At 35.8% G+C, this 14,870-nt stretch overlaps 2 protein-coding genes across 4 annotated transcripts in view; one reads left to right on the top strand and one right to left on the bottom strand.

The window, feature by feature from the left end:
- Nucleotides 1-619: 619 nt before the first annotated feature.
- LOC123529903 (uncharacterized) lies at nucleotides 620-12,769 on the top strand. Of its 2 annotated transcripts, none has more exons than XM_053521148.1 (5): nucleotides 620-1,271; nucleotides 1,702-1,752; nucleotides 6,428-6,524; nucleotides 8,877-9,012; nucleotides 12,142-12,769. In XM_053521148.1, exons 2-5 carry the CDS (start codon nucleotides 1,704-1,706, stop codon nucleotides 12,241-12,243), a joined length of 384 nt encoding a protein of 127 aa, XP_053377123.1. In that variant the 5' UTR covers nucleotides 620-1,271; nucleotides 1,702-1,703; the 3' UTR covers nucleotides 12,244-12,769. The 2 variants fall into 2 exon arrangements, with proteins under 2 accessions (XP_053377123.1, XP_053377125.1); XM_053521150.1 differs by lacking the exon at nucleotides 12,142-12,769 and adding an exon at nucleotides 9,673-12,101 and having other exon boundaries at nucleotides 621-1,271.
- LOC123529902 (germinal-center associated nuclear protein-like) overlaps nucleotides 12,376-14,870 on the bottom strand; it is a 69,691-nt gene continuing 67,196 nt past the window's right edge. For both annotated transcript variants that reach the window (XM_045310486.2, XM_045310487.2), the window contains one exon: nucleotides 12,376-13,723. In XM_045310486.2, the coding sequence (XP_045166421.2) occupies nucleotides 13,023-13,723 (701 nt within the window). In that variant the 3' untranslated portion in view covers nucleotides 12,376-13,022. The remainder of the gene's footprint in view (nucleotides 13,724-14,870) is intronic.

The following is a 14,870-nucleotide window of genomic DNA, read 5'->3' as shown; positions in this document are numbered from 1 at the left end:
TTCACAGAAGGCTTTAAAGTTTGCGTTTTGCTTCCACAGAGGTAGGCTGGGTGGTCTGATTTACACACTTTACAAATATGTATGATGTTTGAGTTTATATGAAGCGATGTGCAACCTCTAGTGTTGAAGTTGTTGCAAATTTCTTTTCCGTTGTGGAATCTCCTCTCTCGACCATGACGATCATGTCGGACAGTCATAAGCCTAGCTCTGAAGTTTTGGAAATCTTCTGGTTTGATCGACAACTGGAGTCTCATGCCAAAGTATTTGCAGATGTTCAAAGGCAGAAAGAGTTGTGTGAATCGATTTACAAGAACACAGACGCGTACGCAGACCAAAACGTGTAATTAGCTCGTATCGCATGATGACCAGTCAACCTGTATATTTTGCAACTCGTATTTCTGCTTTACGAAGAAACTGTTTAGCGTAAAAATGGTAACACCATACGTCTATACATGTCCGATCAATCCAATAGCAGTCCAACTCCCACCGTGGCGCCTCACTATAACATCTTGTACTTAAAAGGCAGTCTAATTGCTGAATAAGCACTTCAACTTCACATACCACACTAAACTACGAAACGGAAAATTACGTGCGCTTGACGGTTACATCGCCAATTATATAATTATGTAATCACACGAATACCTTCAGCGGACAAAATAGATTTAGTAGCACTTGCATTTTGTCTTCTGCTGTATGTCTTCTCTTCTATATACGTACCCCGGGCTGATTGTAGTTCGTTTGAAACACATTTTCAGTCACACAAGAAGTTATGGCAATTAGAACCACGCATATATTAAACAAACGAATAGAATTTAAATCTTACTTGTTAAATTAGATATGAACTAATATTTGTTTATTTCTTAGATAAAGTGTAAAGAAGTGATAAAGTAACAACATAAATACTATAATGTTAAATGCTATGATGTTGGCACTACAATGATTATCCGTATGTTATTAAATCATTCTTTTTATGTTTTCAATATGTTGTAGCGAATTCAACCCGAAAGGTATTTCCGAAAGTATGATCTAACCATTTAAACTGCGTAGAGTTTGTTTTATTTACCTAGTTGACATAACGAGATTACTTTTATGTTAATTCAATTAGTCGACCATTAATCTCAAAAAATGATAAGATATAATTCACAAAATGCCATTCCCCATGCAACTTGGAAGTCCTATATAAACAGAAATGAAAATATCTGACAGTCATTCTGTTGTTTATTTCTGGATTATAAAATCATAACTTCAATTTTCGTCCATTAAGCACACAGGTAAATTATTTCTAATTTCATATCCATGTATTTTAAAGCATTTAATTTTCTTTGTGGTATTCATTATACTGTTCACACAAAGGACATCGAGGCACGTATTTTATTCAAAATGATCCGTTAGTAGGGTCTGAAAACTAAATGTTTAGCCATTTCGCTCTCCTCCCAGATTCCACGCACTGATTGTTTTGTTTTCTGCAGCTTTTATACCTGCATTTGCGCTCGTATGCACATGGAAACTTTGCTGCTCGACATGCAATAACTTTACCGGAAAATTACGATTTTTTAAAAATGATTACTGCAATCACTTCGTGTTTGGTTGTATTGACAATTAATAATGATTTTGATAAAAGTTGTCATGCTCGGAAGGCGTTCCCCTTGAAGGCCTCCAAGACCTCACATACTTATTATTAGAAAATTGTCTTTTTTTCAGGCATGAGTACACCAGCACCGTCACCGTTGATCTATCTCTACACAAATGACAGTAGGTATACATGTGATATTTTTCTCCTTTTTTTTTTTTTTTTTTTTTTTTTGCTGCAGCCAGCAGTCATTACATCAATTACACAGGTCAGAATCGTGATTTAATCCAAAACAAACCCAGTGTGGTGATATGAATGCTGCTGTTTACAAGAATACATATGTGCCGACAGAACGCGTGTCCGTAATTTACCTTGTTTGGTCAGAGAGGTTCAGATACTCACAGCTAGAACTATAATTATTGGACATTTAGCTTTATTATACCTCACATAAATGTCCAATGCAAATTTCCCATTAGTTTAACTTGAATAATATATCATATTCCCCAGCGATTTTATAACACATGCGCAAAATCGTAATTTTCAATTTCTGCGCAGGTGATATGATCCATAATTTCATACCACATGCGCAACAGCGTTATTTTGTTTCTCTACGCATGTGATATTATTTTTTCATATCACCCGTTGAGAGATTGATACTTTGGAATTGATTTAAAGACGGAGTTGATAAATTTTCAGACGAGGCGCTTATATAATTATACGTTAGGATTGAATTACCCTTTTCTGGTGCTCTTGCATGTGCGAATTCGAACAGGGCCGAATTTTCTTTTTTATGCTACGTGCAAAATATTTCGAAAACAATTTTTCATCAAATATTGAATCGAAACTACCACAATAACTTTGGAAATGATCTAACTAAGAAAATGAGTGCTCACACATATGTTTCATTTAGAAAAAAGAAAGTTATCGCCGTTTTTCGAATGCTACTGATTGACGCAATGTTGAAATATTAGAATAATTATAGGAGTCAGCGATATGTTTACAAACGTCTCGACTAAATCTATCAAAAAATCTTATTACAAAGCAAAGTCGCCACAAATTATGAGTGCTAACAAGTAAGTCTCTTTAATTCTGTCTTCATTATTTGGTTAGTAATTACTTTTTAATGTTAAATACATTAGCTCTATTATGTTGATTTTCCAGTAAATGCTTTGACCCTTATACGTTTTCGGTATAATAAAATAAATATTGCATTCCTGAGAGGGTGATATTTATATAATACATACTGCAGCCTTTATATTGTAGAAAATATATTTATTTACGACTGTGAGAAGTTTCATTGAGATCTACGTTGTAAAAATAGTCTGTCGTCTTAAAGAGAATTCCTATAGTTTTTTTCCTTTCATAGAATTTTTTTAAATTCACATATATGATAGGAAAAGTTGTGCTGAAAACAATGAACAAATAAAAACAATAGGTCACCAGGCTTGTTTTTGTGAAAAATTGTTTTGAACACACCCACTGTTGCTGAAACTGCCAGCGATTTTTCAACATTTTCATAATTTTCTGCTTTTTTATAAATACCAACCAAAAAATACATCCAGGCCGCACAATACGGTTTTTTCTTTTTACAGATTTTATTATATACTTATTTGATATCATAGTCATATTTGTAATACTCTATCCTTACAATAATGGGTACAAATGAAAAAACATATTGTTTCATATTTACTTTTGTGAACTTTTTTCAATGAAAAATACCCATAGTGAATAATATTTTTTTTAATTTTGAAAAAACTCTTTCATAGAATTTTTTCTTTTTCTTCTTGTGTATAGATAATTGTATTGTGAGCATAAAAATGGCTAAAAATGTATGGGTCACCAGGCTAAATTTTATGTTAAGACCGCTAGAATACAACACCTGTTCGGACGGAAATGGCGCAAATTGATTACATGTATGTGTGCTAAAAGTTAAAAAAAAGTTTTAAAAATTCTTAATTCTTTCTATAATTGAATACTAAATAATCTGAAAGGTGATATTGTCTTATCAGTACTAAGTCAATTATCTGACATTATATGAACAACACTGTCTTTGTACTAAAATGCGACGTGTAATTACAACCACAAAAATAGCAAGATACCTGTCAGGCATGATACTTGTCAATACAACATAAACCAGTATCAACATTTGATTTCTGATATAACTGATCAAAAATGTTATTTCATTCAAAATTCCTCATATTTAAGATTGTCTGTAACATGTTTCAACAAATGTTGACTTCAGTTCAGTTTTCCATAGAAAGTGTCGGCTGCGCAGAAAGATGCGCATAAAAAACTATAGGAATTCCCTTTAATTCTAGTATGAAAACTTTATTGAGCCAGGTCCTTTGCAAATAAATCGAGCAAAAATATCTATCAAGCATAAGACTACATTTTTACTTGACGATTTTTCTTAGTATATCCAGAAGTTCAAAAATCAAAGTCTGCATTGTCGATTTTTTTATCAAGCACATCAGCATTACCACAATACTACACACAGTGAACATTGTCCTTAACCGAAAATCCCTAACATAATAGTTTTTTTTTCTTTTAATCAAATTTTATCGGGATATTTTGAAAATTTAACAAGGTTTTGCCTTCACTACGCTTATGGCAAGCCGATTGTCCAATAATTACGTGAACCCTGGTTCACGTTCGAAAAACTAGGATTAACGATCGATAAACTAGGTTTTTCGAACGTAAAACTAGGTTTTTCAAATACTAACCTATATTTTCGAGCGAAAACATAAGATACCGGGCGTAAACCATAGTTTACGCTCGTGAACCCAGGTTTACGTTCGATAAACTAGGTTTCTCGATTGAACTATGAATTTCGATCGTTATCCTATATTTACGACCGTAAACTTGGGTTTACGAACGTGAACCTACGTTTACGAGCGTGAACTATGGTTAACGACGTTATCCTATGTTTTCGCTCGAAAAAATAGGTTAGTATTTGAAAAACCTGGTTTTACGTTTGAAAAACCTGGTTTATCGAACGTAAACCTAAGTTCACGCTCGTAAACCCAAGTTCACGTTCGTAAACATAGGTTTACGCTCGAAAATATAGGTTCAGGTCCGTAAACTATGGTTCACGGCCGTAAACATAGGTTCACGTCCGTAAACATAGGTTCATGGCCGTAAACCCATGTTCACGCCCGAAATTCATTGTTGATTCTATAATCCTAATAAATTGACCGTAAACTATGGTTTACGTTTGATAAACTAGGTTTCTCGACTGAACTATGAGTTTCGGTCGTTATCCTATGTTTACGATCGTTATCCTATGTTTACGCTCGTAAACCCGGGTTCACGCTCGTAAACCATAGTTTACGAACGTGAACCTATGTTTACGACCGTGAACTGGGGTTTGCAATCGTGAACCTACGTTTACGAGCGTGAACTATGGTTCACGGCGTTATCCTATGTTTTCGCTCGAAAATATAGGCTAGTATTCGAAAAACCTAGTTTATCGATCGTTAATCCTAGTTTTTCGACCGTGAACTAGGGTTCACGTAATTATTGGACAATTGGCTTGCCATATAATTACAAATCGATAAACACGGTTTTACGAAGGTAAACTGTAGTTCACGGCCGTAAACTTAGGTTCACGCTCGTACATATAGGTTCACGACCGTAAGCATAGATTTACGGCCGAAATTGATAGTTAATTTCATAATCCTAGTATATCAATCGTAAACCATGGTTTACGTTCGATAAACTAGGTTTCTCGATTGAACTATGAATTTCGGTCGTTATCCTATGTTTACGAACGTGAACCTACGTTTACAAGCGTGAACTATGGTTTACGATATTATCCTATGTTTTCGCTCGAAAAAATAGGTTAGTATTTGAAAAACCTGGTTTTACGTTTGAAAAACCTGGTTTATCGAACGTAAACCTAAGTTCACGCCCGTAAACCCAAGTTCACGTTCGTAAACATAGGCTTACGCTCGAAAATATAGGTTCAGGTCCGTAAACTATGGTTCATGGTCGTAAACATAGGTTCACGTCCGTAAACATAGGTTCATGGCCGTAAACCCATGTTCACGCGCGAAATTCATTGTTGATCCTATAATCCTAATATATCGACCGTAAACCATGGTTTACGTTTGATAAACTAGGTTTCTCGATTGAACTATGAGTTTCGGTCGGTATCCTATGTTTACGATCGTTATCCTATGTTTACGCTCGTAAACCCCGGTTCACGCTCGTTAACCATAGTTTACGAACGTGAACCTATGTTTACGAACGTGAACCTATGTTTACGACCGTGAACTGGGGTTTACAATCGTGAACCTACGTTTACGAGCGTGAACTATGGTTCACGGCGTTATCCTATGTTTTCGCTCGAAAATATAAGTTAGTATTCGAAAAACCTAGTTTTACGTTCGAAAAACCTAGTTTATCGATCGTTAATCCTAGTTTTTCGACCGTGAACTAGGTATCACGTAATTATTGGACAATTGGCTTGCCATATACGCTGCGCTCCGTTTTGGCAAACTTAATTGCATTAGAATGTCAATAAATGATCTATAGCCTATACTTATCACCACTCCTGTAGTCCTTTAGGATTACGTATAAGATAAAACTTCCGAGAAAAGTTGGAGTAAACAGTAACACTCCTTATAATATGACAAATCTAAAAGAGAAAATCTCAGAATTTTTGCAGTAGATTAAGCCGAGTGATGAATTATATGGCAATTTGGGAAATTAATTACGCGTAAACATTAAAAGCTCTTTTTTTAAACTGAATGGCGGTACAGTTTCCATATTAAACAAAAAAATTTAAGTCGTATTAGCGTCTCATGTCTAGAATCATATTTCAATCAGTCCGATATTCACTATTATTTTTTTCAGTTCCTGTCTGGTTACAGGTGATGTTAGGGATCACGGCTTGTGTTGCTGCCTTACTGTTACTAACATGCCTCCTACTTTGCTGTATGCGGCTGTGCGGGTAAGTATCACGTGTTTAAAATTCAAACACCTCCATTTAAGACCAGGTAAGGTCGACGATTTAAATTTAGTATAATATAACCATTCGAGAACAGGGTCACGCGGTAGATGAGCACTTCAGTATTTGTGACATAGACCAGACATTTAGTCAGCCGAACACTAAATAGTATACTTGCATGGCAATTTATTAGGGATCAGTTTCTACCCTTACAGAAGTAAAAGGCCTGCTGCGTACTCTTGCTGTGTACATACAGCGTATATGATGCGTACACGATGTGTACTGAAATCAAGGGCTTTAAATAGTACGCAGGATATACACCGCACATACACCGATAGTACGTTTGTAGTACACTTTTGACATGCAAATGAGCTCTGCCGCGTACTACTTGCTGCGTACATGCTGTGGACTACATAGTACACAGGATGTACGCTGGAGGAATTTAGTATGCGGGAAATAGTACGCAGCATGTACGCGGCACATACACTTTTCACATGCAAATGAGCCTGCGGTGTACTATCCCTGCGGCGTACATGCTGTGTTGTACTCCTGCGGCGTACATGCTGTGTACTCCTGCGGTGTACATGCTGTGTACTCCTGGCCCGAGTCCTGCGGCGTACATGCTGTGTACTCCTGCTGCATACATGCTGTGTACTCTTGTGGCGAAACTGCTATGATAATGTAAATTCCTTACCCCACCAACTTTCGTATGCAAATGCTGATCATTTGGACAGAAAAAAAACAGAAAAAAGATAAGTGACATGCATCAATAAGTATTTACCCTTACCAAAATAATGTAGATTGATGTTATCAAATAAATTAGTATGCTTTTCTTCATCCACTTTTCAATGAAATAAATCAATTTTTGTAGCATGTAATTTGGTAAACATTTGAAGAAAATGGCGTAACTGCATCAAGGGGAAACAACTTTAATGCAACTAAATATAAGTGTTATGATTTATTATAGACAATGTGTGCGTAGTATGTATTTATTTTGATTAAAATCCATCTGAGAACAATCTAGGACTGGAATCATATAAGCATTTATACACTTTTACGTCCGTAAAAAGTAGCGCACCAAAAAAATTTGGATTGATTTTTTCCAATGGGGCGAGCGCAATTAGCCAAAAACGTTCTGAAAATATATGAGCGGCAAATCCGATGAACAGCTTTTTAATTTGGCGAGGCCTTAATGAGTTAACATAATGAGCATTAAAGCCTTTATAAAACATGATAGAATGGTGTTTTGCTTAAGAGTATTCAAATAACAGTGAGAGCTATTAATTCTTCTCATTCGGGCGCTGTTGAGGCATTATCTTGGTAATTATTTCATGTATTACAAAATGTAATGCAACGAAGTTCAAATAAGGCTTTTCAATTATCCAAGTTAGAAAGCTCCAGGATTAATTCAAAATGAAAAGGAATATATTTTTACACTGCATGCAAGGTGCAGCTCAGAAATCACTAAGATGTAAGCTTCACAAATGAACATTGCAAATAGTTTGTGAAATTTTCAATGTTCAGAATACCGGTAATCTGAACTATTCTATGCTATTAAGATAAAAGTTACTCGGAAATCAAGTTCTTGCTTCCAAAAAAAAACGAAATATACAAATCCTTCCTGCATGAAGTGTACTTCAGACTTTTACCTAAAAAAATTCAAAGTATAAACACCAAAAGAAAATGAACAAGTCCCTCCCGCGTATATGAAGTTTTCAGACTTTAACTTATAAAAAAAAACTAAGTATAAATGCCAAAAGAAATTGTACAAGTCTTTCCCGCGTATATGAAGTGTACTGCACAAATTTCAAAGTATCTGCGGTATACATGCAGTGTACTATTTTCTTGTACAAGTCCCTCCTGCGTACATGCAGTGTACTCCTTAAATTTTCAGAGTCTGTGCTGCGTACTTGAAGTGTACTAGTGACCTCCTGCGTACATGCTGTGTACTCGTCGAAATAGTACGCGGCATGTACGCGGCATGCGGTGTATGTAAAATGTACTCCTCTGGCGTACTACTGTGTTCGCGGCATATACACAGCAAATACGCAGCATGTACGCCACAGAGGCTTGCTTCTGTAAGGGTATAGTCGATTACTGGGTAGAACTCCCGAACGGTGGTAGTTCATCCTCGCTGCAATCACTTCCACCCATTCACCGTCGCGATTTGACGACAGACGCTGCCTAATTCAAACCGTGATTCACCGCCAATTACTTTGTGGGGACAGCACAGCAGTAGGTGTTAATAATGAGCTCTATTCTGACAGCCCGATTTGTTCCCTATTAAAAACAAGGAAGACAGAAATGATTCTCTTGGTCTTATACCGGGATATATTTTCTTTTCCTTCATTACAGATGTTGGACCGGGAATATTCTGGGTGTTGGATCGCTCAGACGGCCTATGGATGACACAGACCATCTCGGATGCTGGTGTTGCCGGCCCCACGTTGTATCAAGCAGATCTCGTATAGACGACGGACAAATATCATATGTAAGTCAAGACCAAAGTTTATACCGATTTGTTTTAGACCCAGAAGACAGTTCGAAGCTTTTATTTATTTGTTTGTTTTGGGTTTAACGCCGTTTTCTTTTCAACAGTATTTCAGTTATGTAACGTTGGGCAGTTAACCTAACCAGTGTTCATGGATTCTGTACCAGTACAAACCTGTTCTCCGCAAGTAACTGCCAACTTCCCCACATGAATCGGCGGGGGAGGACTAATGAATTCAGTCTCTATTCTGCTTTCCAAGACGTATCAGTACTGTGGCAGTGTGATTGTTACACTAATCAGTAGTATACAACACCTCTCCCTCTCTCTGGCAAGTAAATTTTGCTTGGTACTCATTTATTATGAAAATACTTGACGGAAATGCGAAATGTGGTGGTGACTGCTGGGTGAGGTGCGTTCAGTTCGATCTTTTCAGGTATGCAAACTTAAATTTTGACTACAGTGGCCTCGTCCTAAACATATAACATATCAAAATAGAATCATTTTCATAAACACTTCTGGAATGATCAGAACCTCATCGTTTTGTTCTTTTGAAAAGACACCTCACATTTCAGTCACCATTCACAAACCTAAATTTTCCAACTTCATTTCATAGATAGTTGTGTATCTCTACTGGGACTGAACTGTTTTGTGTCTTTTCAGAGACGCTGACCATGATGTACATGGCGTTAAGACTTTCTGGAGTGAACCAAGAATTGAAGTCTCAACTACATGGGCATATACTTGCTCATGTCTTCATCTCATTAATATAGCAGTTTCATAGGGCTGAAATACTATTTTTAAAACAGTGACTCTGTAGAATGATAAATTGTGAACAAGGGGCTACGAATCCAACATTGCCTCTCGAAGATAATTTAAACGAACGTTTTAATCAACATACACTAATCAGACAAGTGTTTGACTGCACTTGCCTCAATGTACATTTTGTTTACAATCAGTAATTTCGTTTAAATGAGCTATCTGCAAGAAATGTGCTATACTGGCTTCTTTTCTGTATCGTCGTTAGTAATAGATGCACTCCTACTCATACTTCATGTATTGTAATATATTTTGTACCATGTTGTTAATAGACATTTATTTTTGTAAATAAATTTTTGACACCAAACACAAGTTACTAGCCAGTTACTTTGGTTACGGCAGTTCATACTACGTAACCCAGGGTGTATTTTGCATTAAAAAGCAAAAGCAGTTCTAATGTTCCCTTATGGGAAAGTAGATTTGTATATATAGATTTTCATGGATGTTATAACATGAACTAGATAATTGTCAGTTGTTTTTTTTCCAATGCATTAACTCTGGATAAATTTCAGGAACTTCTGTTTTGTTTTCGTTTCATGGGTTTAACATTAGAACAACACAATTATATGCCATACGGTGACTTTCCAACTCTTCAAGGTGGAGACCAGACATGCTCCTCAAAGCATTTTTTTCAGGCATAGGCATGTACCTGGATAGAACCACGGACCTTCCGTACAAGCCAGCTGGACAGCTTCGTCACATGGAAGAATTAAAGTGTTAAAGTAATGATTTGTGGTCAACATTGTACAAAGAAACATATTCTGAACTTGATGAATGGGGCTATGTATACTTTATGTATAGAAATCAAAGGGCCATAACTCATTCAACTGTAAAACAGTTCTACTGATCATTCGTATGAAGTGTCATTGAAATACTATCAGTAGTATAGAAGAGACATTTCATTCAAAAGGTCATAGCTCTATAAAAATTAACTGAGACATGCAAAAAAACAACTGGGCTAAATAGCAATTATTTCTGTGAAATTTCATTGAAATTCTGCAAACTTGCTGTAAGAGATGAAGTCTGGACAAGACTATGTACATATGACCTCATGTATAACAAGGCCCCCGCAAGGAAACATCAGTGCCCGACTATTTCATAGCTCGATAGTGAAATAGGGTATTTCAGAAGAAACTCCATCAATCAATGGAATCTCTTAATTTTAGACATCAGTTTAGGTGTTAAGTCAAATACAGGTAGTAATAATTTTGGTAAAACTAGAATAGGCATAATTCATATATTTCTGTTAGAGTAATGTACCTTGTGTCATAAGATGTGGAGCACTTACCAGTACTTTAAATCATATCAATACAAGATTGAAAGTACATCAAATTGAAAAAAAAATAAAAGGGGGCATAATTAATGACATAATGGTGCCAGAGCTATACCCTTTGCATGATGATGTGGAGCAAATATGTTAAGTTTGCATCATACCAAGAATAGAGTGGAAATGCATAAAAACTTCAACCTAAAAAATCAAAAGTTAAAAATAGAGGGAATAATTCATGAAATATTTGTGTGAGAATTATGGACCTTTCGCCAAATTATGTGGGTGACGAGGTGGACTATTATTGATATGGGCGATGATGAAGAGAAACCATTTAATGTTTAAAGCAAATCCATCAATTAATAACAAAGATTAAGTGAAAGTGCATCAGACATTTAGCTATGGACACAGACAAGGATGCCATGGTGATTAGGCCAGTTCTCCATATACTTCGTATTGTTGAGTTAAACATCAAAGGGTCATAACTGTGATTATTCCTATAAAGTTTTAATGGAATCTCAATGATAGTATACAGAGGAGCCAGGCCAAATTTTGTTCAAAAGTAACCTTTAAGGAGTTAGGACTCTTATTCATCACACCTATATAGTTTCATTGACATCCAGTCAGGCATTGGAGATGTAGACCAGATAAGAAACTCTACATACCGTTAGGCTTTATGTATAATCACCAAAGGCCAAATCTCAATGAACAACCATTGGCTTGCAACTAATTCATACAAAGTATCATTCAAATCCAATCAAGAGAATATAAGTATTTTGTATATGAAGAACAGCTGACAGACAGATGCAAAAATATTAAGTACCAATGAAGTGGGAAAACGTAATTAAACGGGCTATCGTTTCCAATACACAGAAAACAAGTCAGAATGACAACCTGGCTACATATATGGAAATTTGACTAGTAACTACTGAACTATTTTCCTTTCTTGATAACATAGTCCTTGTACAGACAGGATGGTCAATAATGTAATGATGTATATAACTTATGTATTTGTTCTACTTTTAAGTCTTGTCTTTCCTTTACAGACAAACGTGCTAAACACAAGCAGAAGAAGTACACCTTTAACACCCAGAACATGGATGCCACATACCAAACCTGTCAGAAACAACAACACAAGTACTCAGTGAAATAAATCATCACGAGAGAAATACTTCATTCTCAATTAAGACAATAAGACAGAATAATCGGCAATGAGATTTTTACTGTACAGAATCGTAGTATAAAACTTAAAACAGGTATCAGATATAAGTAACTGTATATATTTTTGCCGAAGAACAATTTATTTGCAGATATTTCAGTATTATTTATTTATTGAACACTATGACACAAACTTGTATGTTTAAACACAATTTTATAACCCAGGAACTACCAGGTGCCTGGGACAATGTTTAAACAATGCAATGTAATTACTATCAAGCATCCGAAATCATACTTTTTATAGACCTCATTACTTCACTTTAAATTTATTTAATTTCTGCAGTATGAAAATGGGCAGAAATAAGGTTTACCAAGTTTAACTGTACCTTTAACAAGATGTTGCATAAACTATATCATATGTATCACAATTTATCTGCTGTATTCTGAAGAGTTCATCTTACCATTGTTCTGGCTGTCTATATATCAAACTAAATAAATATGTTTGATTACTGATGTCACTGTCTCAGTCAATTTTAGCCCATAATTCTAAATTTGCAATTAAACATCAAAAGGATGGCCTCACATGGATACGGCTGTCCTAGACTTATATAAATATTGGACAAACTGGTTTAATTCTACATTCCAATTGCTCTAAGTATTCCTCATTGTGATTTTCAGTCCTAAATTTTGACAAGTACATGTTTTTTGAAACTCACAGAACTGTTATGATGGTCTGTGTCCATTTACTGTTTAATTACAGTATCTTAAATCAGAAAGATTCTGGACGGTCTTGCAGCATCAGCCTCAGTTTCTTCTCAAATAAATCACTCTCCCTCCTGCTTGCTTTCAGATTTTCCCTGAAGTTTTCCACGTCTTCACTCACTGTTGGTTCCTTAATATACATCATCACTTTATCATTGTTATAAATCTCAGAAAGTCTCTCACGCCTCTTCTTGCCAGGCAAGACAGATAACTCCTGCAAACCAATGTCAGACTTTCTTCTACTTGGAGGTAAGAGTGTCCTCCCTTCATTCTCTGGAGCAAATATGGCTGAAATGTTATTTTGTGACTGGTTGAAATAGGATGTGGCATCAAAACTTTTTTGATTGGACACAGGATCGAAGCTAAATCTTCTCCGACTGGTTAATGATGAAAAATTTCCTGCACCAAATGACTGATTTTCAGTCTCAAACACAGAAAATGAGGCACTTTCTGTCAATGAATGATTCAGATCTGGGTCCACATCTTTAAGGGCATCTTCCAAGTATTTCTGAAAATGATCCGACTGTCTTCTTTCAGATTTCAAAGATTTGATCAGTGTGCTTGACGTTTTCTTTGTGTCCATGGCAACAACAGAAACATTGACTGGATCCTCTGTGATGGATATCTCTGTTTTCATCAAGGATTTCTTCCTTTCTTCCTGAACCCTGTATACTACCCTCTTCACTGTATCTTCAAGAGCTGGACATTCTGCAATATTGATTCATCAGTTCTTATAGTCTATATAACTAATTTAATACAGTATTGAGTACATCACTAAGTTTAAGCAGAAGAAAATTTCAAACAAACGTATGAAGTATTGTAATGCAATACAAAGTCTCCTACTGGAAGGCAACTAATCTTCTCTACTGCAGAAAAACATAATGAACTGATATCTGACAATGATGTATTAACAATATTGTCACATATGTACAATATGTAACATTAAAATTTGCATATATAAAAACCTATGGTGGTCGATTGTTTATAACATCTACAAATACAAGGAGCTGTGTTCAATAAACGCTTGATGCCCCCGGTGGCATCCTTGTCAATACAAAGCAACCTAAGTCCAAAAGGAGGTCAAGTTCAAGGTCAAGGTCAAACTGAGGTCAGGTGATGTCTGAAGATGAAGAATGGTCACAGGTTACATCTGCATTAGTATCAAGTCATTCTAGTAAGGGGTATTGATGCTAGAGGAAACGGTCCCATTTGGTTAACCTCATAAGAATGGACGAACAAACAAACGAATGGACAGATGGACAGGACAATCACTATATGCCTCCCGCATCTCAAAAGCTGTCACAGGAGACAGCACACTCGAACATTATGATGCTAGATAGTGAAACTGGGCACATTTGAGAAAGCTGGAGCTGTCACTGGAGTGTTAAACGACTTCAATGTGGACGAAGATACTGGACAGTAGCTTAAGTCAGTATCAAAAGTACTAAGTAATAACAGAGATACAGATAAAGTGTATCCAAACATTAAGTAAGTATAAAAGGGACATAATTCATGGAAAATTTCTGCAAGAGTGACACCATGTGTCATATCCTATGAATAATTATGTAGAATAACTGTTTAAAGTTTGAATCAAATTTATTTAGTAATAACTGAAACAGAGCAAAAGTGCATAATAACTTGAACCTGAAATTCTATGTGAAAAGAGGGCAACCTCATAACATACTTAGAGTGAAAATGCAAAAAAACTTTAACTTGAAATTCTAAGTAAAAAGAGAGATAATTCATGAAATATTGGTGCCAGAGTTATGGCTCTTGTGTTATGTGATGTGCCTGATGATGTGAAAAAACTATTTTAAGTTAGAATCAAATCCTTTCTGTAATAACAGAGGTACAG

This window comes from Mercenaria mercenaria, chromosome 13, assembly GCF_021730395.1.
Source record: "Mercenaria mercenaria strain notata chromosome 13, MADL_Memer_1, whole genome shotgun sequence".
In the NCBI taxonomy this organism is placed as follows: domain Eukaryota; kingdom Metazoa; phylum Mollusca; class Bivalvia; order Venerida; family Veneridae; genus Mercenaria; species Mercenaria mercenaria.
The sequence above is the reverse complement of the archived record's forward strand: the minus strand, read 5'-3'. Positions and strand labels throughout refer to the sequence as shown.

Bases quoted from the DNA above. Each gene is read 5' to 3' on its own strand.
- LOC123529903 (XM_053521148.1), top strand. From the start codon at position 1,704: ATGAGTACACCAGCACCGTCACCGTTGATCTATCTCTACACAAATGAC. The intron at 1,753-6,427 runs GTAGGTATACAT...TATTTTTTTCAG, and splicing joins CTATCTCTACACAAATGACA to TTCCTGTCTGGTTACAGGTG. The intron at 6,525-8,876 runs GTAAGTATCACG...CCTTCATTACAG, and splicing joins TGCTGTATGCGGCTGTGCGG to ATGTTGGACCGGGAATATTC.